Below are 17,931 nucleotides of genomic sequence, written 5' to 3'. Positions count from 1 at the left end.
AGCTCCAGCTCTTTAGGGCTGACCCCAAATATTTGAGGGCAAAGGTGGAAAAGCCTCTGATACCTTCCATCACTGTGGGACCCAGTAGAGTGGGCTGGCTTGGCCTGAGTCCCCATTCCCTCTGGCCTAGACTGTTGGAACAGTCTCCTGGCTTTCTGCCTCTGCCTCTCCCATAATCATCTTCCTAAAGACCACCTTAATCATGGCTGTATTCCTCTCTGGCTCAAGAACCTTCTATGGCTCCCCACTGCTCATGACTGAACTCCCTAACATGGGGCCGGGGGGGGGCAGGGAGGCAAGAACTACCATTTATTGAGAGAAGAGCCAAGAGGATGCTAATGTTAGGACTAAAAAGGTAAAATACCCTCCTCTTTTAAAAGCCTTGAAACTCGGAATTCGCGGAAATCAGCAGGTCCCTCAGGGAGAGAGCGGGATGCATCTCTGAAGAGGGTAAGGCGTTCGTGGCCGATGACTCAGATTCACCAGTACCTGCTTCTTCAAGCCAAGCTGGGAAAGGTTAAAGAGAAGAGGGCGGAGAGAGGAGTAGGGAGCCTCGGGGAAGCAGGGGAGTAGCCCTTCTCAGTTCCTTGGAAGGGCTTTTACGCCTGGACACTTTCTCGAATTTCTCTGTAGGAATCCCGGGCAGCTCCGGCGCTGAGGGAAGGGTCAAGGCCACACAAAGGGCAGTGCAAGCGAACCCGAGTCACATGGGGCAGCCAAGCCGCCTCCGTGAATGCGAGGCGCGGGACAAAGACGGCTCGGGGACAAAGTGCAGGGAGACTCCTGAGGAGATAAGAGGGAAGGGCGAAGGAAGGGGCGGAGAGCGACCGCCCCGGAGCTCTAAGGACCGCGCTGCCGGAGGCCTTGGCTGGAAGCCGAACTCAGCCCGCCGCGGAGGGGGCTCCCTAGAGCCTCTTCACCCAGCAACTGCGGGGATGCTGAGAACCCGGCTGCTGGGGCAGCTGGGCTGCTCCCGTTGGCGCTCGGGGCTAGCGCGCAGCCCGCCCCCGCGTCCGCCCCACAGTTGCCCACGCCGTGCGGGAGGCGGGGCCGCCCAGCTCACCTGGCCGTTTGGGGCGGGGCCGCCCGCGACCCGGGGAAGCGGAGGTGGCGGCGGTACCCGGGGTGCAAGAAAGGGGCTCTACCCGGGGGCATGGCCGGAGCTCCCACCCCTCCAGGCCCCCCCACCGCCCGTGCCGGGGGCCCTCCCTCGGCTCGCTCGCGCTCTCCCTCCCTCTTCTCCCCTCCTTCGCTCCCTCCCTCCGAGCCCAATTGCTCAAGCCGCTTCCTTCCCCAACGCCAGCGCCAGTTCCTCTCTTGGTGGGGCCCGGGAAGGGCAGCAAACGCTAGACACTGGAACAGCCGCGGCGGCAGGACCATGGCCGAACCCCGAGGGGCCGCGAAGCCGGCACCCAAGGCCTCCTTCGCACCGACCGAGCTCAGACTGCGGAGCGCCCCGCAGCCCCGCCCCTCGAGAGTGGACACCGTCAGCCTGGGCAGGTACCGGGGCAACGCCACCGCCTCCCGGGAGCCCCCCTTCCACGGCTCGGTGATGCCCTCGGGAACAGTCTCGGGCCGCCGGCGGGGAGCGCTGCGGGAGCTGCTGGGGCTGCAGGGGGCGGCTCCCGCCGGGTGGCTGTCGGAGGAGCGCCCCGAGGAGCAGTCCCCGGGCGGGCCGAACGCACCGAGCGGTAGCGGGCTATGCCTGGAGCCCCGGGAGCACGCGTGGATACTGGCGGCCGCTGAGGGCCGCTTTGAGGCGCTGCAGGAGCTGCTGGAGGTCGAGCCGGGGCTGCTCCTGCGGGGCGACCCGATCACGGGCTACACGGTGCTGCACTGGCTGGCCAAGCACGGGCGCCACGAGGAACTCATCCTGGTGCACGACTTCGCCCAGCGCAGGGGGCTGCGGCTCGACGTGAGCGCCCCGGGTAGCGGCGGCCTCACGCCCCTCCACCTGGCGGCCCTGCAGGGTCACGATATGGTCGTCAAGGTGCTGGTGGGCGCCTTGGGGGCAGACCCCACGCGCCGCGACCACAGCGGCCACCGGGCCTGTCACTACCTGCGGCCCGACGCGCCCTGGAGCCTGCGGGAGCTGTCGGGGGCCGAGGACTGGGAGACGGCGGGCGGCAGCGAGCGTAACAACGCCAACAACAACAGCAGCGGCGGCGGCGCCGCGTGTACGCCGAGACGCGCCCCCAGCGCAGTGGGCGCGCCGGTCGTGGAGACAACGGCTAGAGCGGCGGCGGCGCCCGCCAAGGGGAAGGACTCCGTGGGCAGACGGGTGGCGCAAATTCAAGGCCTTCTCCGCCATATGTTCCCCTTCTTCCAGGACCGTTGAAGGAGACGGAGACTGGAGAGCGTAGAGGGACCAAGACGCTGCGGCGGGGCCGTGGTCCCGGGTGGTCCCTGGCGGTCCCGGGTGGTCCCTGGCGGTCCCGGGTGGTCCCTGGCGGTCCCGGGTGGTCCCTGGCGGTCCCGGGTGGTCCCTGGCGGTCCCGGGTCCCACCGAAGGGGCGGCGCCTCGGACGCAGCTCGGGCCGCAGCCGTGGGCGCTGGTCCTGCAGGGAGCAGATCACCTCGGGGTCCGTCTCAGGCACCTGTCTCAGGAGCACAGACACCGGCCAGGAGACGCGGGGACCAGGGCACGCCTAACCGAGGGAGACCAAGGACCAAGCCTTCCTGGCGCCGAATCCCCCAGCTATAGGATTGAGTTAGGAGCAGAAGCGTGGTCTTGCTTGGGAGAGGGAAAGTTAGCTTCCAGTAGACATTTCTGGGCAGGTGGAAGCTCTGGGTTTATTAGGAAACATTTGCTAGAAGAATGAGTTAAGATTGTAAACCACTGACGCAGTGGAAGCGCCTAACTGCAGGCCTGACTCGGCTGTTAACGGGTCACTTTGTGAGGGCAGGCTCAGCCCCTGTCAACCTGCTCCTGAGACAGCCAGGCCTTACCCATACGGTTTGGTTTCTAATGTATCACGAATGACTTCTTAAGCATATTAAAGTGGCATATGTTTTCCTTTCACATTACAAAGCTGTCCTTTGAATGACTTTTTTTTTTTTTCCATCAACCACCTCTTCCCTGTGTTTGCAGGGAAGAGGTCACCAACCCACGGCTGCGAGCTAGTGATCTGGAACAGTCTCTGGATCTCATTTGCACAGCAAGTGGCCAAGGTGTGCACCAAAGGAGCTACTTTCCCCTTGGCTCTGAGTAGAGACACACAGTTTACCTGTCTCCTGGGCTCTTTAGCATCTAGGTCTGGCCTCTTGCACAAGTCTCATCCCAGAGGAGTTGTCTGCAGGGAGCAGAGGGGAGGTAAAAGGAAAAAGCCTCCAAATATGTATTTCTGATATTTCCTGGTGAGTCATGTAATTTACCTTGACTTCTGCCCTCCAATGAGACACACCCCCTGGCACTTTTTTCCAAGATAGGGCTTTAATCATCAGCATTGTGGGTTTCTTTTAGTTACATTTACAGGTGGGTTGATTTGGGCTGAAAGGAGGGAGAAGTTGGTGGCTGGAAATCCATGCTGCTTTCGAGAACAGCATATTTTCAAAATAGCACTGTATCCCTGGAGGGTTGGGTAGCCCTTGCAATGGACTGCTGTGTCCCCAGCCCTCCCATCCCAGTCCTCTAAGGCCAGGGAGGAACTGAGTCACAATAAAACACAGCCCAGAGACACCACCCTGAGCCCATCTGTCCAGGTTTCCATCTCTGCCTGGCGGGCCTGTTTGCCCCCTCTGTGCTCAAAACGTTCCCACCTGCCCTTAATAACGCATTAGATTCTTCCCATCCATGAAATGATCCAAATCTTTCCTATTGATTCTCAGCCTGTCCCGTGTCTCTAGGAGCTATACCTTAAACATATTTACAGTGTAATGTAGCATTTCCTTTTTCTTCTTCTAAATGAACTTCTTTGGGGATTCCCCCACCATCCAGCGGTCAGGGCTCGGCGCTTTCACTGTAGGGTCCTGAGTTCAATCCCTGGTTGGGAACTAAGATCCCACAAGCCGCGCGGCAGAGCCAAAAAAAGAAAAGAAACAAAAATGAACTTCTTTGATGTTTGCAGTGGGAGGGTGAGCAGCTCCTGGCTTGTGGCATTTGGAATGGGCACCAAGCATAGCCCTCCTCCACCCCCATGCCCATTTTATAGATGCAAATTGGCTAACTGATGCAGGACTGCGATTTCTGCTCCACAACCTCTCCCTTGACAGCTGCCAAGGTGGGTTGGGTTTGGTGACGGCGTCAGGGCAGGGCCTTCCTGCCACATGGCTGAGTCTGCGGACTCCCGGCTTGGAGGGAAGATTGGCATGTGCCTTCGTCCAACATTCAAAGGACACTTTTAACAGCAGTCCCCTCTTCATAGGAAAAGTTTGAACCTAAGCATTTTAACTATGAGCAGATTTGGGGACCTAAGACAAGCATCTGCCCTGCTCTTTCCGAAATGAACACCAAGTCAGCTGGAAGATTTGAAAGCGGCTTTCTGGAGTTTTTCCTGTAGTCAGCTATTCTTCCCCACAGATTTTTCTCATCCTGTGATGTTGCCTAGCCTACCTCCTCCATGTAAAATTGAGGTTTGGCTGCAGGGGACAAACCCCCAAGCTGAAAACTCTCCATGCCTAACATCAAGCCATTGGCATTTCTGGTATGCTTTTCGAGGCAAATATGGTATGCTCACCCCAAGAGAAAGAACAAATTCCCTGAGAAACTTCTTTCCAGGGGAGCAAAACAGAGTTAAGCAGATGAGGCAAATCTGCATTCTAGTGGGACAGGCAGACAAGAAAAGGAGGCAGAAGCAGGCCTCTGACAGGTAAGCATGGGGGTTGGAGTAGGGGGTGCTGCAAAGAGGGCGGGGCCTAACCCAGGCCAAAGGTGCAGGAAAGGCTTTCGTGGAGGAAGAGTACGCCTGATCTGAGGCTGGAGGGGTGAGTGGGAGTCGCTCGGTGGAGACGGGAGAGCAGCCTCCTGGCAGGGCCACTGGAGTATGCACGGATGCACATAGCAAGTACCAGGAGATGTGAGTCAGCCGGTTTGAAAGGAAGGTGGGAGCTGGGGAGTAATTAACGGCAACTCTGGAGAGGTGGATGGGGGTCCAGATCACTAAGGCTCTCATAGGTCATGCTGAAAGAGGAATACAGATTTTAACCTAGAGGTAGCTGGGAGCCATAGAAGGTTTCTAAGCAGGGGAGTAACATGATGAGATTTTAGAAAAATCACTCTTCCAGTCACGTGGAGGATAGAGCCAAGTGGGGGAAAATGCATCATACAAGCAAAGCGTTTCAGGAGAAACGCTTCAAGGAAAGCCACGCTTCTGCTGGGAAGTTCAAAGCCCCCTGTGGAAGGCAGTGGCCTTCAAACTTGTTTTTTATTCTCTCTTTTGCTCAAATGGAGCTTACCTCAGAGCCCCAGGTGTAAAACTAAGTGCAGAGCCGCTCACGTGAAGCTGGGTTGGGACCTCTCCCCCCGATCCCGTGCCCCTGTCTTAGACCGGCGGGGGTCGCACAGTGGCCCCGGGAGCAAAATTGCCAAAACTGCTGGCATGGTGAAAAGTGCTCAGCCTAACCTGGGTTCCGAAACCTGCTACTGTTAGTGACCTTGAGCAAATCTCTCACCTCTGAGCTGCAGTTTCCTCACCAGTAAAATGGGAACAATACAAGCTCCCTTGCATGGTTGCTCTGATGATTCGAGAAAATACATATGCAACGCCTAGCAACGCTGCAGGACACATAGGAAATAGAAAATAACAGAGAATGTATTTATTAACAAATGTATTAAAGAATTTATTAACAAATAACTTCTTGTTCGGAAAAATTAAGGTACTCAGCAGGCTCTGTGGTAAAACTACTTTATCTGCTGGGGTAGCCCAGGAGGGATCTTGTGGTTACCTGAATTATCCCACCTCTAAAATGTGTCCACATTGATTGCAAATTATTTTCCCTCTGTACTAGATGAGTGGCTGCTCCTCAAAGGAGATATTGGTTCCTCTGCTGATGTCTTCACAGCCTACACACTTTTACTTTAGACAAAATCGACACAAGCCGACTTACCTTGTTCTCAGCCCACAGAAGAAGTAAAAGCAGTAACTGAGTAAGTAATTGCCCACCAACTATTAAATAGGTTAGATATTATTTCCAGATAAAGTCATAAACTGGAGTCAGGGCTAAACCTGAAATCCTCTGAAGAGAATAAAAGCACACAAGTCGATCCGTCTCTTGACCCTGTTATCTGTAGAAATGCCCCCTCCCATCCCAGCCAACATACCCTGCATTCCACACCCAGCCTCCCTGTTTTCTCTCTTTCTGTTCATTTTAACGAAGAGAAGGAGCACGCCTGTCTCCTTTCAAGATGTAACTCATGCTCTCAAGCCCGCCTCCTCCCACAGCCTAATTCCATCAGTTGTCCCTCTCCTGTATCTTGGAGCTCACCCTCAGTTTAGTTCAGTGCAATAAACGTTTGTTGAGCACCTACTAGGAGCCAGGCTCTTTGGGTGACAAACACTTCCCAGCCAAGCTTTTCTACAGGGAGGTCTCCTCCCTTAACATCTCCACTTCCTCAGCTCTTAATCACTCCTATGCATTCTGGTTTCTGCCTCTATCATCCCAGCACAGCTGCTTCCACAAAGGTCTCCCATGATGACCTCTCGTCTGCCAAATGCAAGTCCTTACCTTTGTTCACTTCTTGGCAGCACTGGCCAGTGTGGGCTACTTCCTCCTCCTTGAAACTCTCTTCTCTAATCTTCCATGACCTTCTATGGCTTTAGTTGCTGGCACTTACCAGGTTGAAGTCATGGAAAGTTCACTCTACATTCTCTCCCTAAGTCATTTCATCCCTTCCCCACTCACCCCTGCCCCCAACTCTGCTCCAGCCACACAGTCCTTGCTGTTCCTCAAAAGAGCCTTGTTCTCCTGAACTCTGGGATTCCTACATGCTGTTCCCTGTCCAGAAACACTCTTCCCTCTTTTCCTTGCCCCCTTTCACCTGGCCTACTCCCACTCATCCTTCAAATGTCAGTTTAAATGTCACCTCCTTGGGGAAGTCTTCTCTGACCCTCAGGCTAGGTTAGAACTGTACCTTTTCTAATCCTTATCACACTTGAGAAGTTATTCATGCAGTTATTAGATTAATATCTCCCCTGCCCCACTAGACATAAATTCCATGAGGGCAGGAACCAAGTCTGTCTTATTCACCACGTTATCCCTAGTTCCTGGTAGATGGAAGGAGCTCAATAAATTGGCAATGGAATCACAGATTTGACCTCAAAAGCACAAGAAGCAAAAGAATAGATAAATTGGACTTCATCAAAATGAAAAACTTTGGAGCCTGAAGGGAAACTACTAAAAAAGTAAAAAGACAGCCCACAAAATGGGAGAAAATATTTGCAAACATATATCTCATAAGGGTCTAGTATCCAGAATATATAAAGAACTCCTACAACTCAACAGCAAAAGTATAAAAAACCTGATTTAAAAACAAGCAAAGGACTTGAATAGACACTTCTCAGAAGATATGCAAATAGCCAACAAGCAGAGGAAAATGTGCTCAACCCCATTAGTTGCTAGGGAAACGCGAGTCAAATCCAGAATGAGATACCACTTCACATCCACTAGGATGACTATCGTCAAAAAGTCAGATGAGGGCTTCCCTGGTGGCGCAGTGGTTGAGAGTCCGCCTGCCGATGCAGGGGACACGGATTCATGCCCCGGTCCGGGAGGATCCCACATGCTGCGGAGCGGCTGGGCCCGTGAGCCATGGCCGCTGAGCCTGTGCGTCAGGCCACAACAGTGAGAGGCCCGCGTTCTGCAAAAAAAAAAACAAAAAAACAAAAAACCAAAGTCAGATGATAACAAGCATTGGTGAGGATATAGAGAAATTGGAACACTCCTATTTTGCTGGTAGGAATGTAAAATGATACAGTCACTTTGGAAACTAGTCTGGCAGTTCCTCAAAAGTTAAACACAGAGTTACCATACGTAATACTGTGATTTATAATAAAAAACATATATTTGGTCTTCAACCCCATTCCTGGCACAGAGCTCCTAAAGCCCTTGGAATTTCCTCTGATAAGAGTGATAAAGGTGTCTCTTGTATGTTAATAAGGTGACTTTGGGGAAAGCCCTTAGGTAACCTAAGGTTAGGAACTGGCTGCCAGGGGAAGCAAAGGCCACAGGAGAGGGGTGGAACTTTCAGTATAACCCCCCTCCACCCTCTGCGAGGAGAGAGGGGCTGGAGGCTGAATCAGTCATTGGCCCGTGTTTTAATCAGTCATGCCTATGTAATGAAGCTTCCATCAAAACCCAAAGGACAGGGCTCAGGGTCCAGAGCTTCCAGGTTGGTAAATACATGGAGATTTGGGGAGTGTGGCACCTTCAGAGAGGGCATGGAAGCTCTTAACCCTTTCTTCATACCTTGCCCTATGCAACTCTTCGATCTGGCTCTTCCTGGATTACATCATTTTATAATAAACTGGTGATCTAGTAAGTAGGATGTTTCTCTGAGTTCTGTGAGCCACTCTAGCAAATGAATTGAACCCAAGGAGTGGGTCTTAGGATCCTCTGATTTACAGTCAGTCAGAAGTACAGGTAACAACCTGGACTTGCAACTGGCATGTGAAACCCGAGGGGTGTGGTAGTTGGAACCTCCGATCTGTAGCCCATCAGTCAGAAGCACAGGTGACAGCTTGTGACAAGCATCTGAAAGGGGAGGGGGCGAGGGACAGTCTTGTGGGACTGAACCCTGAACCTTTGGAATCTGATGCTGTCTACATGTAGTGTCAGAATTGAGTTGAATTGTAGGACACTCAGCTGGTGTTGGAAAACTGCTCCTTGTTAGTGTGAGGGAACTTCCCCCCACTGGAATTGGTACCAGAACCTATTTACCATATGACTGAGCCATTCCACTCCTAAGGTATCCAGGTATTTACCCAAGAGAAATGAAAACATAAGCTTATATGTGAATGTTCATAGCAATGTTATTCATAATAGCCAAAAGATGGAAACAACCCCATTGTCTATCAACAGAGGAATAGATAAACAAAATGTGATGTAGCCATACAATTGAATCTTATCCAGCCATGAAAACGAATGAAGTACTGATTCAAGATACAACATGGATGATCCTTGAAAACATGCGCTAAGTGAAATAAGCCAGTCACCAAAGACCACATATTATATGATTCCATTTATATGAAATGTCCAGAACAGGCAAATCCGTAAGAGACAGAAAGGAGATTAATGGTTGCTTAGGGCTGAAGAGGATGGGGGATGGGGGTGGGGGTGGGTGATAGCTAAAGGGTAGGAAATTTCTTTATTTTTAATCATTTTTTTATTGGGACTTCCCAGACGGTCCAAGTGGTTAAGACTCTGCACTTCCACTGCAGGGGGAATGGGTTCAATCCCTGATTGGGGAACTAAGATCCTGCATGCAGCGGGGCACGGCCAAAAAAAAAATCATTTTTAAAAATTGAAGTATAGTTAATTTACAATGTTGTGTTAGTTTCAGGTATACAGCAAAGTGATTCAGATACATATATTCTTTTCCAGATTCTTTTCCATTATAGGTTATTACAAGATATTGGGTATCTTGTAATATCCAATACATTACAATATCCAGTGTAATAACCTGTGCTATACAGTAGGTCCTTGTTATCTATTTTATGTATAATAGTTGTGTATATGTTAATCCCAAGCTCCTAATTTCTCTCCCCTCCCCCATCCTCTGGTTTGTTTTCTGTGTCTGTGAGTCTATTTCTGTTTTGTAAATAAGTTCATTTGTATCTTTTTATTTATTTATTTATTTATTTATTTTTTGCGGTACGCCTCTCACTGCTGTGGCCTCTCCCGTTGCGGAGCACAGGCTCCGGACGCGAAGGCTCAGCGGCCATGGCTCACGGGCCCAGCCGCTCCGCGGCATGTGGGATCTTCCCGGACCGGGGCACGAACCCGTGTCCCCTGCATCGGCAGGCGGACTCTCAACCACTGCGCCACCAGGGAAGCCCAGTTTCATTTTTTAAAATAAATTTATTTCTTTATTTTTGGCTGTGTTGGGTCTTCGTTACTGCACGCGGGCTTTCTCTAGTTGTGGCGAGCGGAGCTGCTCTTCGTTGCAGTGCACGGGCTTCTCACTGCGGTGGCTTCTCTTTTTGCGGAGCATGGGCTCTAGGCGCACGGGCTTCAGTAGTTGTGGCATGCGGGATCAGCAGTTGTGGCTTGCAGGCTCTAGAGCACAGGCTCAGTAGTTGTGGTGCACAGACTTAGTTGCTCCGCGGCATGTGGGATCTTCCCGGACCAGGGATCAAACCCGTGTCTCCTGCATTGGCAGGCAGACTCTTAACCACAGTGCCACCAGGTAAGTCCCCTATTTTTAGTTTTTTAAGGAACCTCCATACTCTTCTCCATAGGGGCTGTATCAATTTACATTCCCACCAACAGTGTATGAGGATTCACTTTTCGCCACACCCTCACAAGCATTTATTGTTTGTAGACTTTTTATTTTATTTTAATAAATTTATTTACTTTTGGTTGCATTGGATCTTTTTTTAATAAATTTATTTATTTATTCATTTATTGGCTGCGTTGGGTCTTCGTTGCTGCACACAGGCTTTCTCTAGTTGCGGTGAGCAGGGTCTGCTCTTAGTTGCGGTGCATGGGCTTCTCATTGCGGTGGCTTCTCTTGTTGCGGAGCACAGGCTCTAGGCGCACAGGCTTCAGTAGTTGTGTCTCGCGGGCTCTGGAGTGCAGGCTCAGTAGTTGTGCCGCATGGGCTTAGTTGCTCCGCGGCATGTGGGATCTTCCCGGACCAGGGCTTGAACTCATGTCCCCAGCATTGGCAGGGGTACTCTTAACCACTGCACCACCAGGGAAGCCCCTACAGACTTTTTAATAATGGCCATTCTGACTGGTGTGAGGTGATGCCTCATTGTAGTTTTGATTTGTGTTTCTCTAAAAATTATTGATGTCGAGCATCTTTTCATGTGCCTGTTGGCCATCCGTATGTCTTCTTTGGAGAAATGTCTATTTAGGTCTTCTGCCCATTTTTTTATTGGTTTTTTTTTTTGATATTGAGCTGTATGAACTGTTAGTATATTTTGGAAATTAATCCCTTGTCAGTAGCATCATTTGCAAATATTTTCTCCTAGTCGGTAGGTTGTCTTTTCGTTGTTTATGGCTTCCTTTGCTGTGCAAAACCTTTTAAGTTTAATTAGGTCCCATTTGTTTATTCCTGTTTTTATTGCCATTACTCTAGGAGACAGATCCAAAAAATATTGCTGTGATTTATGTCAAAGAGTGTTCTGCGTATGTTTTCCTCTGGGAGTTTTATAGTATCCAGTCCTACATTTAGGTCTTCAATCCATTTTGAGTTTTTTTTAATTTTGAGTTTATTTTTTGTATATGGTATTAGAGAATGTTCTAATTTCATTCGTTTACATGTAGCTGTCCATTATTCCCAGCACCACTTACTGAGGAGACTGTCTTTTCTCCATTGTATATTCTTGCCTCCCTTGTCATAGATTAATTGACCATAAGCACATGGGTTTCTTTCTGGGCTTTCTATCGGCAATTTCTTTTCTTTTTAAACATATTTATTGCGGTATAATTGCTTTACAATGGTGTGTTAGTTTCTGCTTTATAACAAAGTGAATCAGTTATACATATACATATGTTCCCATATCTCTTCCCTCTTGCATCTTCCTCCCTCCCACCCTCCCTATCCCACCCCTCCAGGTGGTCACAAAGCACCGAGCTGATCTCCCTGTGCTATGCGGCTGCTTCCCACTAGCTATCTACCTTACGTTTGGTAGTGTATATATGTCCATGCCTCTCTCTCGCTTTGTCACAGCTCACCCTTCCCCCTCCCCATATCCTCAAGTCCATTCTCTAGAAGGTCTGTGTCTTTATTCCTGTCTTACCCCTACGTTCTTCACGACATTTTTTTTCATAAATTCCATATATATGTGTTAGCATACGGTATTTGTCTTTCTCTTTCTGACTTACTTCACTCTGTATGACAGACTCTAGGTCTATCCACCTCATTACAAATAGCTCAATTTCGTTATTTTTTTATGGCTGAGTAATATTCCATTGTATATATGCGCCACATCTTCTTTATCCATTCATCCGATGATGGGCACTTAGGTTGTTTCCATCTCTGGGCTATTGTAAATAGAGCTGCAATTAACATTTTGGTACATGACTCTTTTTGAATTATGGTTTTCTCAGGGTATATGCCCAGGAGTGGGATTGCTGGGTCATATGGTAGTTCTATTTGTAGTTTTTTAAGGAACCTCCATACTGTTCTCCATAGTGGCTGTACCAATTCACATTCCCACCAGGAGTGCAGGAGTATTCCCTTTTCTGCACACCCTCTCCAGCATTTATTGTTTCTAGATTTTTTGATGATGGCCATTCTGACTGGTGTGAGGTGATATCTCATTGTAGTTTTGATTTGCATTTCCCTAATGATTAATGATGTTGAGCATTCTTTCATGTGTTTGTTGGCAGTCTGTATATCTTCTTTGGAGAAATGTCTATTTAGGTCTTCTGCCCATTTTTGGATTGGGTTGTTTGTTTTTATGTTATTGAGCTGCATGAGCTGCTTGTAAATTTTGGAAATTAATCCTTTGTCAGTTGCTTCATTTGCAAATATTTTCTCCCATTCTGAGGGTTGTCTTTTCGTCTTGTTTATGGTTTCCTTTGTTGTGCAAAAGCTTTGAAGTTTCATTAGGTCCCATTTGTTTATTTTTGTTTTTATTTCCATTTCTCTAGGAGGTGGGTCAAAAAGGATCTTGCTGTGATTTATGTCATAGAGTGTTCTGCCTATGTTTTCCTCTAAGAGTTTGATAGTTTCTGGCCTTACATTTAGGTCTTTAATCCATTTTGAGCTTATTTTTGTGTATGGTGTTAGAGAGTGATCTAATCTCATATATTTACATGTACCTGTCCAGTTTTCCCAGCACCACTTATTGAAGAGGCTGTCCTTTCTCCACTGTACATTCCTGCCTCCTTTATCAAAGATAAGGTGACCATATGTGCTTGGGTTTATCTCTGGGCTTTCTATCCTGTTCCATTGATCTATCTTTCTGTTTTTGTGCCAGTACCATACTGTCTTGATTACTGTAGCTTTGTAGTGTAGTCTGAAGTCAGGGAGCCTGATTCCTCCAGCTCCGTTTTTCGTTCTCAAGATTGCTCTGGCTATTCGGGGTCTTTTGTGTTTCCATACAAATTGTGAAATTTTTTGTTCTAGTTCTGTGAAAAATGCCAGTGGTAGTTTGATAGGGATTGCATTGAATCTGTAGATTGCTTTGGGTAGTAGAGTCATTTTCACAGTGTTGATTCTTCCAATCCGAGAACATGGTATATCTCTCCATCTATTTGTATCATCTTTAATTTCTTTCATCAGTGTCTTATAATTTTCTGCATACAGGTCTTTTGTCTCCTTAGGTAGGTTTATTCCTAGATATTGTATTCTTTTTGTTGCAATGGTAAATGGGAGTGTTTTCTTGATTTCACTTTCAGATTTTTCATCATTAGTGTATAGGAATGCCAGATATTTCTGTGCATTAATTTTGTATCCTGATACTTTACCAAATTCATTGATTAGCTCTAGTAGTTTTCTGGTAGCATCTTTAGGATTCTCTATGTGTAGTATCATGTCATCTGCAAACAGTGACAGCTTTACTTCTTCTTTTCCGATTTGGATTCCTTTTATTTCCTTTTCTTCTCTGATTGCTGTGGCTAAACCTTCCAAAACTATATTGAATAAGAGTGGTGAGAGTGGGCAACCTTGTCTTGTTCCTGATCTTAGTGGAAATGCTTTCAGTTTTTCGCCATTGAGGATGATGTTGGCTGTGGGTTTGTCATATGTGGCCTTTATTATGTTGAGGAAAGTTCCCTCTATGCCTACTTTCTGCAGGGTTTTTATCATAAATGGGTGTTGAATTTTGTCAAAAGCTTTCTCTGCATCTATTGAGATGATCATATGGTTTTTCTCCTTCAATTTGTTAATATGGTTTATCGCATTGATTGATTTGCATATATTGAAGAATCCTTCCATTCCTGGAATAAACCCCACTTGATCATGGTGTATGATCCTTTTAATGTGCTGTTGGATTCTGTTTGCTAGTATTTTGTTGAGGATTTTTGCATCTATGTTCATCAGTGATATTGGCCTGTAGTTTTCTTTCTTTGTGACATCCTTGTCCGGTTTTGGTATCAAGGTGATGGTGGCCTCGTAGAAAGAATTTGGGAGTGTTCCTCCCTCTGCTATATTTTGGAAGAGTTTGAGAAGGGTATGTGTTAGCTCTTCAGTAAATGTTTGATAGAATTCGCCTGTGAAGCCACCTGGGCCTGGGCTTTTGTTTGTCGGAAGATTTTTAATCACAGTTTCAATTTCAGTGCTTGTGATTGGTCTGTTCATATATTCTATTTCTTCCTGATTCAGTCTTGGCAGGTTGTGCATTTCTAAGAATTTGTCCATTTCTTCCAGATTGTCCATTTTATTGGCATAGAATTGCTTGTAGTAATCTCTCATGATCTTTTGTATTTCTGCAGTGTCAGTTGTTACTTCTCCTTTTTCATTTCTAATTCTATTGATTTGAGTCTTCTCCCTTTATTTCTTGATGAGTATGGCTAATGGTTTATCTATTTTGTTTATCTTCTCAAAGAACCAGCTTTTAGTTTTATTGATCTTTGCTATTGTTTCCTTCATTTCTTCTTCATTTATTTCTGATCTGATTTTTATGATTTCTTTCCTTCTGCTAACTTTGGGGTTTTTTTGTTCTTCTTTCTCTAATTGCTTTAGGTGCAAGGTTAGGTTGTTTATTCGAGATGTTTCCTGTTTCTTAAGGTGAGCTTGTATTGCTATAAACTTACCTCTTAGAATTGCTTTTGCTGCATCCCATAGGTTTTGGGTCGTCGTGTCTCCATTGTCATTTGTTTCTAGGTAATTTTTTATTTTCTCTTTGATATCTTCAGTGATCAGTTCGTTATTAAGTAGTGTATTGTTTAGCCTCCATGTGTTTGTATTTTTTACAGATCGTTTCCTGTAATTGATATCTAGTCTTATGGCATTGTGGTCGGAAAAGATACTTGATACAATTTCAATTTTCTTAAATTTGCCAAGACTTGATTTGTGACCCAAGATATGATCTATCCTGGAGAATGTTCCATGAGCACTTGAGAAAAATGTGCATTCTGTTGTTTTTGGATGGAGTGTCCTATAAATATCAATCAAGACCATCTTGTTTAATGTATCATTTAAAGCTTGTGTTTCCTTATTTATTTTCATTTTGGATGATCTGTCCATTGGTGAAAGTGGGGTGTTAAAGTCCCCTACTATGTATGTTTTACTGTCGGTTTCCCCTTTTATGGCTGTTAGTATTTGCCTTATGTATTGAGGTGCTCCTATGTTGGGTGCATAAATATTTACAATTGTTATATCTTCTTCTTGGATTGATCCCTTGATCATTAGGTAGTGTCCTTCTTTATCTCTTCTAATAGTCTTTATTTTAAAGTCTTTTGTCTGATATGAGAATTGCGACTCCAGCTTTCGTTTGGTTTCCATTTGCATGTAACATCTTTTTCCATCCCCTTACTTTCAGTCTGTATGTGTCTCTAGGTCTGAAGTGGGTCTCTTGTAGACAGCATATACATGGGTCTTGCTTTTGTATCCATTCAGCCAATCTGTGTCTTTTGGTGGGAGCCTTTAGTCCATTTACATTCAAGGTAATTATCGATATGTATGTTCCTATTCCCATTTTCTAAATTGTTTTGAGTTCGTTATTGTAGGTCTTTTCCTTCTCTTGTTTCTTGAGAAGTTCCTTTAGCATTTGTTGTAAAGCTGGTTTGGTGGTGCTGAACTCTCTCAGCTTTTGCTTGTCTGTAAAGGTTTTAATTTCTCCATCAAATCTGAATGAGATCCTTGCTGGGTAGAGGAATCTTGGTTGCAGATTTTTCTCCTTCATCACTTTCAGTATGTCTTGTCATTCTATTCTGGCTTGCAGGGTTTCTGCTGAGACATCAGCTGTTAACCTTATGGGGATTCCCTTGTGTGTTATTTGTTGTTTTTTCCTTGCTGCTTTTAATGTGCTTTCTTTGTATTTAATTTTTGACAGTTTGATTAATATGTGTCTTGGCGTATTTCTCCTTCGATTTATCCTTTATGGGACTCTCTGTGCTTCCTGGACTTGATTAACTATTTCCTTTCCCATATTAAGGAAGTTTTCAACTATAATCTCTTCAAATATTTTCTCAGTCCCTTTCTTTTTCTCTTCTTCTTCTGGAACCCCTATAATTCGAATGTTGGTGCGTTTAATGTTGTCCCAGAGGTCTGTGAGACTGTCCTCAGTTCTTTTCATTCTTTTTTCTTTATTCTGCTCTGCAGTAGTTATTTCCACTATTTTATCTTCCAGGTCACTTATGCGTTCTTCTGCCTCAGTTATTCTGCTATTGATCCCATCTAGAGTATTTTTCATTTCATTTATTATGTTGTTCATCGTTTTTATTTCATCTTTAGTTCTTCTAGGTCCTTGTTAAATGTTTCTTGCATTTTGTCTATTCTATTTCCAAGATTTTGGATCATCTTTACTATCATTATTCTGAATTCTTTTTCAGGTAAACTGCCTATTTCCTCTTCATTTGTTAGGTCTGGTGCGTTTTTATCTTGCTCCTTCATCTGCTGTGTGTTTTTCTGTCTTCTCATTTTGCTTATCTTACTGTGTTTGGGGTTTCCTTTTTGCAGGCTGCAGGTTCGTAGTTCCCGCTGTTTTTGATGTCTGTCCCCAGCGGCTAAGGTTGGTTCAGTGGGTTGTGTAGGCTTCCTGGTGGAGGGGACTAGTGCCTGTGTTCCGGTGGAAGAGGCTGGATCTTGTCTTTCTGGTGGGCAGGTCCACGTCTGGTGGTGTGTTTTGGGGTGCCTGTGGACTTATTATGATTTTAGGCAGCGTCTCTGCTAATGGGTGGGGTTGTGTTCCTGTTTTGCTAGTTGTTTGGCATAGGGTGTCCAGCACTGTAGCTTGCTGGTCGTTGAGTGAAGCTGGGTGCTGGTGTCGAGATGGAGATCTCTGGGAGATTTTCACCGTTTGATATTATGTGGAGCTTCGAGGTCTCTTGTTGACCAGTGTCCTGAAGTTGGCTCTCCCACCTCAGAGGCACAGCAGTGACTCCTGGCTGCACCACCAAGAGCCTTTCATCCACACGGCTCAGAATAAAAGGGAGAAAAAGTAGAGAGAAAGAATTAGTAGAAGTAGGAAGAAAGAAAGAAATAAAGGAGAGAAGGCTGGAAGGAAAGAAGGAAGAAAGGAAGAAAGAAAGAAAGAAAGCAGAAAAGAAGGAAAGAAGCAAAGAAAGAAAGCAAGGAGGGAGGGAGGGAGGGAGGGATGGTGGGAGGAAGGAAGGAAGGAAGGAGGGAGGGAAGGAAGGAAAAAAGAAAGAAAGAAAGAAGATAAAGTAAAATAAAATAAAGTAAAATATAATAAAGTTATTAAATTAAAAAATAATTATTAAAAAAAACATTTAAAAAAAGGGACGGATAGAACCTTAGGACAAATGGTGGAAGCAAAGCTATACAGACAAAATCTCACACAGAAGCATACACATACACACTCACAAAAAGAGGAAAAGGGGAAAAAATCATAAATCTTGCTCTCAAAGCCCACCTCCTCAATTTGGGATGATTTATTGTCTAAAGGAGGGAAGAAAGGAAGGAAGGAAGGAAGGAAAGAAAGAAAAGAAAGAAAGAAAGAAAGAAAGAAAGAAAGAAAGAAAGAAAGAAAGGGAAAGAAGATAAAGTAAAATAAAATAAAGTTATTAAAATTAATTATTAAGAAAAAAAAATTTTTTAAACGGACAGATAGAACCCTAGGACAAATGGTGGAAGCAAAGCTATACAGACAAAATCTCACACGGAAACATACACACTCACAAAAAGAGGAAAAGGGG

The 17,931-nt window shown here is 46.2% G+C and overlaps 1 protein-coding gene across 1 annotated transcript; it reads left to right on the top strand.

The window, feature by feature from the left end:
- Window positions 1-977: 977 nt before the first annotated feature.
- SOWAHD (sosondowah ankyrin repeat domain family member D) lies at window positions 978-3,061 on the top strand. The gene has a single exon (XM_022562947.3). It carries the CDS (start codon window positions 1,154-1,156, stop codon window positions 2,336-2,338), a length of 1,185 nt encoding a protein of 394 aa, XP_022418655.1. The 5' UTR covers window positions 978-1,153; the 3' UTR covers window positions 2,339-3,061.
- The last annotated feature ends 14,870 nt before the right edge of the window (window positions 3,062-17,931 follow it).

The sequence above is a fragment of the Delphinapterus leucas genome, chromosome X (assembly GCF_059928025.1).
Source record: "Delphinapterus leucas isolate spDelLeu-1000000601 "Yukka" chromosome X, BTC_Dleu_Yukka2, whole genome shotgun sequence".
Classification (NCBI taxonomy): domain Eukaryota; kingdom Metazoa; phylum Chordata; class Mammalia; order Artiodactyla; family Monodontidae; genus Delphinapterus; species Delphinapterus leucas.
Note: the sequence above shows the minus strand (reverse complement) of the source record. Positions and strands in the feature narration are given on the sequence as shown.

Coding starts and splice junctions, on each gene's coding strand:
- SOWAHD (XM_022562947.3), top strand. CDS start 1,154: ATGGCCGGAGCTCCCACCCCTCCAGGCCCCCCCACCGCCCGTGCCGGG.